The sequence below is a fragment of the Acipenser ruthenus genome, chromosome 14, assembly GCF_902713425.1.
Source record: "Acipenser ruthenus chromosome 14, fAciRut3.2 maternal haplotype, whole genome shotgun sequence".
Lineage (NCBI taxonomy): Eukaryota > Metazoa > Chordata > Actinopteri > Acipenseriformes > Acipenseridae > Acipenser > Acipenser ruthenus.
Window position 1 is genome coordinate 35,641,286 of NC_081202.1, and position 11,256 is coordinate 35,652,541.

At 38.2% G+C, this 11,256-nt stretch overlaps 1 protein-coding gene across 2 annotated transcripts; it reads right to left on the reverse strand.

The window, feature by feature from the left end:
* Nucleotides 1-2,349: 2,349 nt before the first annotated feature.
* On the reverse strand, nucleotides 2,350-8,952 carry LOC117419728 (uncharacterized). 2 transcript variants are annotated; one of them, XM_034032739.3, is made up of 11 exons: nucleotides 8,472-8,952; nucleotides 7,177-7,464; nucleotides 6,512-6,616; nucleotides 6,258-6,405; nucleotides 5,863-6,164; nucleotides 5,399-5,606; nucleotides 5,178-5,318; nucleotides 4,941-5,092; nucleotides 4,614-4,829; nucleotides 4,263-4,501; nucleotides 2,350-3,596 (listed from the first exon to the last, which is right to left on the reverse strand). In XM_034032739.3, coding segments are annotated over exons 1-11 (2,436 nt in total). In that variant the 5' UTR covers nucleotides 8,474-8,952; the 3' UTR covers nucleotides 2,350-2,961. The 2 variants fall into 2 exon arrangements, with proteins under 2 accessions (XP_033888630.3, XP_058842444.1); XM_058986461.1 differs by having other exon boundaries at nucleotides 8,875-8,945.
* Between the last annotated feature and the right edge of the window lie 2,304 nt (nucleotides 8,953-11,256).

An 11,256-nucleotide genomic window follows, 5' to 3' on the forward strand; every position in this document is an offset into this window, starting at 1 on the left:
TTTGGGGGCTTGTGGAGCTTGCCCACTCATTTTTTTATTTTATTATGTATTTATGTATTTATTTATTTTACTTTCCAAAAATAAAAATAAATAAACAAACAAAATACACACATGCACCCCTGCACTCCAATAGCACAGGGGCACAAAAAAGGATTTTTTTTTTTTCAAACAAAATTATTTATTTATTTATTTTTAAACAAAGAAATAAAATAAAATACACACACCCCTGCACTCCAATAGCACAGGGGCACAAATTTTAAGTGAACACTGAGGAGCTCCCAAAAAGTGTGACCTCTCAGTAGTAGTTGGAGTCGCAGTTGTCTTTGTTGTATTTACTTTCTATCATTGTTTTAAGATGCCCCAGGAACAGCAACAGGGCTCCACCTCTTCTACCACCGGATAGAGCCAGGTGCGCTGGACACATGAGGAAACCTGTGACCTCATCCAAATTATAACAGACCTGGACGTGATGGAGAGCTTGGATCGGCCTCATCAGATTAATGTAAACATATATACACACATGATGCTCTGACTGAAATTAGCATACAGCGTTCCATCCTGCAGGTGCGAGACACGTTTAAGAAACTTAAATACTCGTACCTGCAGGAGTGAAATTGTCTGGGGAGCACTCGGGATCCCAATTCCGTTTCTGGGAGGAGATGCTCTGGCTGATGGGGCAGTGGCTGGTGACCATGTCCTGGACACATCATCCTCCCAGATGTCCTGTGATACAGCAGCCCCAGCACAATCTAAAGGTAACAAGTTATGTATTGATACAGATGTAAGTTTTATGATACAGAACTGGAATTAATTATCATTATCTGGCATGTTGTGAAAGAAGTAATGAGTATAGTTAACAAACAGAAATGTACCACATCGCCAACATAAAAGTGTAAAGTTAATTGTTAGCACTAAGTTCACATTTGGATATGCAGAAAAGTATGCATTTTAACCCTGAAAGAAACACGGTACAAATGCACATTATGGCAATCTTTATTGAAATTGGGACAGAATCCGTGCTTAGCCCCTTCAAAGCCTACTATAGCTACGCATCACTATTTTCTTGTTGTGTGTTTGCCTATCATCCCTAATATTTACTATTACTGTATATGCATGAGTGTTGTACACCTTTTAGAATGAGGATTGTAGTTTGAATCTTTGTAATATTACAAGACATCCACGTTCTATTATACTGTGTGTGTTTTAATTGGATTCTGCGCCTGGCAGGTCTATCGCCGCTGCATTCCCAGGATCAGCACAGTTACTGGCTTCTTCGACTGTTTCTAAGGAGCGCAGGCAAGAAGACGTGGTCCCTGAGGAAGAACCTGAGGTGTAGCGGCACGGAGGGGAGGGACCGGAGGATGTACAGGAACATCAGGATGCACCAGTGCATATTATGTGTAGTTGTTGGTGTGTCTATGTATTATGATTGTTCAGCGACTTTTTACTTTAAAATAGTGACTTTCTAATCTGTTGGTGCAAGAGCAGAGCTCTGAGAAAGAGCTGCTGGGAAACAGCTGAAATGTTGCAGCTACAGAATAAGTAGGTCAAAATGGTCAATTCACAAAGATTCCATGACATTATTTTGCCATAAAGTCTTGTGCACGGAAAACATCAGCTGACCAACTGACAATTTTAAAAAATCACTTAAAAGCATTTACCACTATATTGAGCTTTGATGTTAAAAAAACATCATGTAAATAATCATGTATTACATGTTTTTCTTCCAGTAGGATGTGGTTTTATTGTTTTTTATAGGAGAACCTGTGCAAGCCCTAAACCCCTAAGACTGCGACCCACCAGATGCAATGCAACAAAATGAATAGAACCTATACTTTGGTAAGTATCTTTCACATCACAGGCGCCGTGGGAGCGGTGCAAAATAAATAGGATTGCAGTGTTACTGTGCGATATGCATGTAGAGGGAGTGGGATTATGGAGTTTTGCATCTCCGCTTAATGAAAAACTGTGAGATTTGCATTGCAACAGAAAATAAGTAAGCCACAGATGCTTAAATGCAGTGGTAGTCCTGACAGTAAAATACTGTACTGTAATGTCACTTTAATTCAAAGGCCATTACACTTCACACAGCATGGCAGTTAAAGTAGGCACCTTCACGAGGAGATCGCTTCTCAAGTATACTCTAGTAAAATAGGATGCTGCAGCCTTGAGTAAACAATCGTGATCATAGAACAAGCTGCTTACCCACTAGGACTTGTTTTGATGTATTGTCCTCAGTGATTGAGCACCATTGACATTTGTATACTGTCTTTAAACTGCTGACGTACTTTTGCTAATTGTAACGTGACGTGGCCGAGGGCAGTGTAAATTATCAGGCTAGAGTCTTGATTTACAGTTTAAAACCGGTGTTGGTTTTATTTCTCTTACATTGCGGTGGGAGATCACAACTGCTAATAAAACAAACAAACAAACAAACAAACAAACAAACAAAATAAACCTAGCTCTCAGTTGGAGCACTAACTAAAAAATACTTTGCGTGGTCTCTGTGCATGCATGCGGGAACTCATGACATCTAGTGGTCAACCTGACCTTACCTTTTAAAAGATTATAATTCTCCATGCCGAGTTCAGGTCACTGGGATTTTTTAGAATAGTGTTTTAGATTCTTAGCAGTGAACTCAGCATACAGAATTATAATCTTTAAAAATGCCAAAAAAATCCAGTATTAAAAAATGTTTTGAATTCAAGCTTTGTCCCTTCTTGCTGATTGGGGTTACTTCAAGATTTCATGCAAAATATATTGTACTGTATAATTTGAAAATATTGGCTCCATTAAAACAAAACTTCCATTAGGGAAGGTAATAAAACAAAAACAGTATTTTTCTACACATTTACAGCAAGTACAGCCATTTAGTACATCAGTCATTTAACCACTCAAAATCTCCCCTTAAAATGTGTATAAATGTTAATTATTAAAAACAAATTACATTATTTATATTCATCAACCTTCTAACCCCACTAAGTCTCTTCCTTCTCCCAGGAAAGACTTCCTACCGATTCCATAATCTAACAAAAGCTCAGCGTTCACGTCAAGGTCTTTCAAGGCTGTAAAGAGGATGACATACTCTTTTTTTCCTCCCAGATCCATTTTGTGTACTTCTGGATGAAGGTTTTTCCTCTTTCTGGAGTGGTTTGTTTGCCTGCCAAACGTGTCCCTATCAGGGTGACAATGACAAGGAAAAGTTTGTGCATGCATGCACAGTTTCTTGCCCTGTGAGTTTTTGAAGAAAAAGAAGCAGCCCATTTCCTCTTTAGACAATGTCTTCATCATTTCTTTTCCTTCCGCCGCTGTTACGATGGTCCCATGGTAATCACAGACAACTTCTCCTTTCCGGAATTTCCTGGTTGTGACTACTCTACGGCCCTTGTCTCCATCATCGGTTACCAGCAGTCCCTTCCATTTCTGTGATTTCACCAGCTTCTTGATGTGCTTATTGTCTTTAATGCTTTCTTGTGCTTCCTGGGGCTGCCAAAGCTCAGTAATCTTCTCCACAGACGGTTTGTTGTTTTGCCATCCCTGCTTCTCGATGTACTTTACGATCTGATGGCTTGATGGTTGTCGTCTGGGGAAGTAAGCTGTAAGACACAGTAGAAAAAGGAAATGCAAGTTAGTGTTTTAACCCTTTGCGGTCCTATGGTCCGACATTGCAATCTTCCCTTTCTGGTCCAATGTCGGACCCTGTCCGACATCATCAAAAAGACGCAAAACACAGTTCTCTAATCGTTTTTTCTCCGGAAAAAGTCGAAAAAACCATACAATGGCCGAGTGAGATCGATAGGAGCCAAAAAAAAGGAGCATATCTCATGAATACTGATAGCCCCGGCACCACATAGAAAACACGGACATAAAGAAACAAGATAACTGCTTCTGCATCCAGCGCTCAAAGAATATCAGACATTTTCAGAGTTTTTTTAGATGTTATATTAATAAAATAATGACTTGGATTGCATTATTGAGGAGCTTGGTGATAAAACGAGTAATCAGGAGATGATTTATCGGTATGCACTACTATCAAGAGGTATGTGAAGAAAACAGCGAACGAGGGGTGGGGCGGGGCTGGAGATGCAGTACTGAGAAAATACTTTTAAACAGCGCGTCTAAAATAAACTGCGCGTGTGAAAATAAATTGGACTTGAGACACACTGAATAAATGGACCGCTAAAGGGTTAAAAAAAATCCATAACTAGTAGTTTAAACATCCCTCATCTAGAATAAATCGTATTCATTAAACATGTACCTACCAAGAACATAGTCGATCCTCATCTTCTCCTGCATCTCTCTCCACTTGTCGCAACACTGTCTGTCATGCACTCCGGTGATCACTTTCCTTATTTTGCCCTTTGGAGTTTCTCCCTCCAGTGATACTGGGTGTTGCTGGATGAAGAGATTCAAGGTGTCCAGTTCACTCATCTCTGGACACGTGCCTGATGTTGCAACACTCCTTGTGTGGGTGGAAGACAGTGCGCTTTCTGCATCAGAGCTAAAAGAATGAGGAAAACATGACTGTTAGCAAAGTGATATTGCATTATAAAACTCTTGACTACTACAGTATTTGCAACCTGAATGTTTTGATGTAAATTGCCAATACTCACCGAGACGAGTCGCCGACTCTGGCAAGCTTGCTCAGCAGGGTGGCAGCTCTGCAGATATTCTCAGGCTGCCCATATCGGTTGTGCTTTTCTGATGTTGCCGTTGTGTGGGCTAAGTAATCTGCGATGATAGATTTTTCTTCATTGGTGAAGCCACATTTTGGAGCTGTTTCAAAAGTGTGCCGTGCGACTTGACCTGTTACATTTGGAACGTTGTATCTGTACAAATATTTATTTTAAAAAAATGGATTGGTCATATGAATAAATTTTTAAAAAACGCATTGTATTTTTTACTGTGATTAAACCTAGAAAAACAACATTTTTGCTTACTTTTTATGGAGCCGCATCATATCGTTGGACGGATTGTATATAGGGTTGCCACTTGTTGAAATGAAGAATTTGTCGTTGGCGGGGTCATCTTCAGCCATTAAAAGGGAATTCAGGAAACGTGTACGGATTTGTGTAAAGTATATATGGAACCACTAGAAAGCAAAAGAAAAAACTAAAAACAGGTTTTTAAACAAATACACATTCAGGTAATTTCAAGTGGCGTGACTAGTTACTTACATGCTGCTCTTCTTCATTTAATGAAAATGTTGCCACTTGCTGCGTTGCCGTCTTATGCACCTTCGCAGCAATGACAAAAAAGCGTGACCTGTCTCCGCCTGTCGTCAAAACACACTCTTCTCTCTTCACCCACTCGGACACCTGCAATTATAAAAGAAAGAAGTTAAAAGGTATTTACATTTTTTCTAGAGACTGAATATGATATGACACAAATAACTTACTTTCATATTTTTCACAACACCGGCCCTCTGAAGATGCTTCAGCATCAACAGAGACTGCAGGTAGTACAAGATGAGCAGTGACTGACTGGTGTCCAGTTCCTCATTTAATGTGCCTTTGGCAATGGCTTCCAAAAAATCCTTCTTTGCCACATGAAGAATTCTAAGGCAGTCTTGTGGTGTTTGGCTTGATTTGGCCATCTGTGTATAGCTGTGGAGAAGGTTAACATTAAATAAGTCAAGTTCTCTGAATTATTATTTATTTATTTATTTTACAAACAGCACATTACATTGGTGGCTTTGGTCTGCAAAGCATTGATATAATTCGTATTTTAATCAATCCCCAACACACATACAAATTGAATTATCATTGTGGTGCCTGAACACTGGACTTGGCTGACCCACAAAGACCCTCCTCTGAGACTGATTACACAAGACTCAAATCAGCAAAAATGCAAAGCCTTTACCGTTTTCCAGTGATTTCCTTAGACATCTGTTTGCCGATTGATTTCTGGAAATCCCCCAAGTCGCTCCGGTAGGCCCTGCAATCGCGATGGAGAAGCGTGTCTGTGGAGCGCAGGGTGGTGTTGTAAATGATGTATCGCAGGAATCTTTTTAGGTTTTTCAAGTAGTTGGCGACTGTTTGTTTCTTCAAACCAATATGGGAAAGTTTGGTGAAGAAAGACCTTGTTTTCTCCATGTCTCTGACAAACTGCAGCCCAGGTTCTTGGGGGTCCATAAAATAGAGAAACCTTGCCACATTGTCAACCTGGAATTCAAATGGGAAACAGAAATGAATGTAAAGGAGTGTTCAAATAGTGAAACGATTTTAACAAATAATACAGCATTGCAATCGTCATACCTCCTGTTTGCAGTTTGGAATGCCGTGGTCATCTCGCAGGTATTTCTTGAATCCGGATAGCAAGTCCGAATCTGTGTTGTGCTTCTCATACAGGCCGTGCTCCTTCATCGTCTTTCTCAGTTTCCCCTCCCAGCGTATTCCTGTTTCCCTATTGAAAAGACAAAATTAACAGACTGTTAGAAAATGTAATTGAATCTGCATTACTTCCATCACAAAGACAAACAGACACACGAGAGTTATTTAAAAATAATTACGGTGAGAAGAGGGGGTCCTGGGGCTCGACAGTATCCATGTCCTCTTCCATGTCTTCTTGTGTGGAAGCAGTTGGAAGTACTACAGCCTGCTGAGGCACTGTTTGTCTGAAACATAAGACATTAAAAAATGTTAAATGATGTCAGACTAAAAGTATTACTACCCCTCGTTATATCGCCCCTCGCTATACTGCGGATTCGGATATATCGCAGCGCTGGGGTTGGCTCCCCATTCTTACAGTCTAGCTGCGCATGCCTTTCTGCAATATACATAGACAATTTCACTTAGACTTACTGTTCGTTTTATTTTGTACAACACATCACAAACAAAAACAAAAACAAAGCATTAACAGCATACTGTTATCATATACACATTGCATTGCGTTTTTTTAAGCAATGCACTAGCAAAAGTCACAGGGCAGTGACGTCAGCTCCCTAGCAACAAGCCTCCTATGTTGGGAATGGATTCTTTCAATGCAGCAGTTTGGGCATTTGAGAAAGGAGAGGAAGATTCATGAAATTCATTGGAGACTTAAGTTGTACAGTATTTGTAAGCCTATTTGTTTTTCTATGGGTCTCTCGATATATAGCGGATTTATATTGGACCCTGACACCTGTGATATATCGAGTGGGTGGTGTTTAACCAATAGGCCAAAACCTCAATTTACCCAGCCATCGTTGCTGATGGCTTGTTCCTCACAAAACAGCCACGACTTTCCAGCAGCTGAATGAGGTTTGCAAGCTCTTCATCTTTGGTAATTATGTCTCTCAGCTCGCTAAACTCATACACCCTGCCTTCCCAAAGATGTTTGGTTATGCTCGCTCTGGCTTTATCGACTTCGTTCTCAATTTGCTCCTTAGTACATCTTTTCATGCACACTCTCTGCAGGTGAGTTGTTAATCTATCCTGGAGTTTGAGGCAAAATCTGCACACCAGAGGATCTCTCTTGGATTTCCTGTCGAAAAAAAAAAAAAAAATGTTGACACCTGAACCCAGTATTGTATTATTACAACTAGGGATTTTAATATTACTTCCAACAATACTGTACTTAGAAATTCAGCATTTAATTATGAGAAGAAAAAGAAAACACTTTATAAAAAAATAATTACTTATTATTCAGATAAAGCATTTACTTATTGTAGAATAAACACAATAGTCTCAAGTTTCAAACGAGTTAGCAACCATTAGGAGTAACAGTACTTTAGATTCTCAGTTTGAAGCTTGAAAATATAAGTTAGTGTAATGAATTTATATATATATATATATATATATATATATATATATATATATATATATATAATGTTATCAAGTATGAATGAAAAGTTCCTTAAATAAACAAATTATCGGGGGTTATATAATAAGATAATGTAATAGCAGATAGTGTGACTGTTTTAAAAGACAATTGATAGAAATTTGAAAGCAACCAAATACCTGGAAAAATACTGTCAATATGACACCAAAGTAAATCACTTAAAACCCATTACCCTACTGAATTAAATTAATTAATGCACCTATTTGTCCCACACTCTCCTTGAGAGTTCTCAATGCAAAGTAGTTTGGCCTGAACTGTTTTCTATATGCACTCCGACCACCGGTAATTGAATTGTTTTACTTATTTATGTATTTTTTAAACATTAGTTTGTCATGCAGTTACCTGTAGGCATTATTTTGAGTGCCCAATAGTCTTACCTCTTTGAAACACGACACTATTATTTTTTAATGGCTTCTCGCCTATATTAAAATAGCACACTTTCCACAACCTTTATGGTTTGTGCTGTAACAAACAGCCCTGAGCCGATAGCCAACTAAATATTAGTTATTGTTCCAAAATACAAAAATATATGAAGACTTTCACGAACTAGAAAGATTGATTGACAGCGAAGTAAATGCAAGGGTCGTATTATTTTCTTACAAACAAAGGATTTTTTTTTTATTTACAAAACTAAAATGCACCATACATACATAACTGAAACAGCAGATTGAAGTTAGGAGAAGAAAATGTAAATGTAGCACAAAAGCGAAAGTCCAAATCCCACAACCACAAAACAATCCACACAAAACAGTAAAGCAATCCGATCTGCACAGCGTTCAGTTAAAGTCCTTCCAAGGGCTGAATTAATAATATGTTATCTCTTCTTAGAAAAAAAAGAAAACAGAAAAAAATGCACATAAAAAAAACAAAAAATATCCATATATATAGGTATGTTATCCGTTAGGTTTGTAATCCACAGCACATGGTCAATGGGGTAAGGCGGTGAGCAGCAGAGTTGTAGCACGGTGCACGGTTCGTCCAGAGAAAAAGTCTAACTACATTATTGAAACTGGCTGAAAACAACCAGTTTAATTTAGATAACAACCTGTTTACCAGTTATCAGTAGAAACTAAGACCAGTCCCACCAGATGCGAAACAACACACACAGGAAGTTGTGTTTTTTTTTTTTACCGCTCCCCTTTTAAAAGGAATGACGTAGACATAAGAGACGGGTACTTTACGACAGGATGTGGTCAAAGATGGGTGCGTTCACGTCTTGGCTATTTGCGTGAACTCTGCACAGCCCATAGACATATAGCGGTGCGTTCACGACTTTTTGCCGTCTAGATTGCAGACGGGAGTCTGCGTGTAACGTCACGGTCTGTGCAGACGGAGCGTGGACAGATTTGGTAGATGAACAACATTATTAATGAGAGAAATTCTAATCGCAGGAGTGGATGCAATCGAAGTTCCCTGTGTGTTCCACCAGCTTCATTATTTACAGCATGATCAGAAAATGTATAGTAGAAACAGTCCCTGCTATAAAGAGATAATATAAACGTATGTTTTGTGATGTGAGACAAATTACATCACAAAACATACGTCCTCTCACAAAGGGGTTGTCAGACAGTAAGACTTAAGACTCACCTCTTCAAACAGCACCTGTAGAACTCCTCTGTTGTATCCTGGGACACTATCACCCTTCATGTAAATGTGCTTTATTTTGCTCTTATCTGCCCCCTATTTTACTGCATTTAATCCTGTACTTCAGAATATTGTAATCTGCCAAGTGTTTAACCTGTAGTATTTTGTACTTAATCATATCCTGATGTAACTATCACTATTTAATCATATCCTGATGTAACTATCACTATTATCTGCTGTATTATTGAATTGTGGTTTGTCACACTTGAACAAAAGTTATTGTATTTCTTGCTCTTATTGTATTACTTGTATTGTAACACTTGAATGTATTTGTATTTGCTTGCGATTGTAAATCGCCCTGGATAAGGGCGTCTGCTAAGAAATAAATAATAATAATAATAATAATAATAATAATAATAATAATAATAATAATAATAATAATAACAGTACTGTATTTTGATCTGGGACAAAAATAGTTTAAATACTTGCACATATGGTCACATATCTCACTTCAACTACCTGTTATTAAAGCTGATTTATTCTCATTAATTCAAAGTAGGTTATTCCCTGTCCCTGATAGCCTTTCATCAATAACCAATTACACCTGCTGAAAATAACGGAGCGGTTTTAGGTTAATTTCAACCGTTTAGCATTATTTTATTTTTTTCCATGTTTAAACCTTTAGAATAAATATCTGAATATTTGAAAAGCATAATAACTGCGTGGAAAAAGAGTCAAATCATTTTAATTTGTATCACAAATCAAAGATCACTAGTTGTCCCACGTCTAATCACAGTTTGTAACTTAGTTTAATGTCAATCATAGTTTCATACCTGACAGTAAGTTTTACTTTGCAAAATGTAATCTAAATCAAACCTATGAAGTGTAAGCTTCAGTTGAATGTATATTTCTACAGTATAAGATAATCAATATAATAAGTGAAATAGTTATGATTCCAGGGATGTGGCTAAAATTACAGAAGTGGTGCCTCATTACACAACTTGCACCTGGCCAAGTTGAGGTGGGCAGTATATTTTAAATATGTACTATATGTACAATACATATGCTGGTAACTGAGTATATATTTCAGGTAGAAAATGGCCATTCCACAATACAGTGCTTGCCTCCCTTTGGACATTGTCGAACCAGGAGTCCTACAGAAGAGTGGCATATAGATTCAACACCAGCAAGTCACTAATTTGTACACATGTTCATGAGGTGTGTTTTCTAATATCAAACCACCTCTCGTGGAAGATCACATGGCCCACACATCTTGCTGTCCATGATATTGAACAAGGCTTTTTAAGAGCTGGTTTCCTGAAAACCCTGTGTGCAGTAGATGGATGCCACATTCCCACTGAAAAGCCACAAGGAGGTGAAATTCCAGAGACATATTTCAACAGAAAACACTTCTACTCTGTGAACCTCACTGCTTTTTGCAACAACACTGCCCGTTTCATTCATATAAATGTTGGTTACCCTGGAAGCTGGCATGACGCTCGTGTGTTTCGCATGACAGAGGTGGCTAGATTCCTGCCGGAAAATCACACTAAATTTAGCACCAGATTAGAGAGATTCTTTCCCCATATATAACCCTCTGCGTGCATTAAGGTCGGCTAACGCTGGACTTTTGTGCCTCCCAAAGGACTGTGGAACTCTTTGCCTCCCTCTAGAAGTGCTGCTTCGGTCGGTATTTTTAAATCAAGATTAAAGACTCACTTTTATAGTTTAGTTTTTTTTAACCTAATTTAGATATAAAGTTGCTGGTATCTATTTATATCAGCTACATATTGTATTTTATCTATCGTTCTTATTTATCTCCTTGTATTTTGTACTTATTTCCTTTTTTAT

Excerpts from the sequence above, each read along its gene's own strand:
- LOC117419728 (XM_034032739.3), bottom strand. Across the intron at positions 6,617-7,176 it reads CCATCAGCAACGATGGCTGG|ACAAACAGTGCCTCAGCAGG; the intron begins GTAAATTGAGGT and ends CTTATGTTTCAG. Across the intron at positions 5,607-5,862 it reads AAGGAAATCACTGGAAAACG|CTATACACAGATGGCCAAAT; the intron begins GTAAAGGCTTTG and ends CCTTCTCCACAG.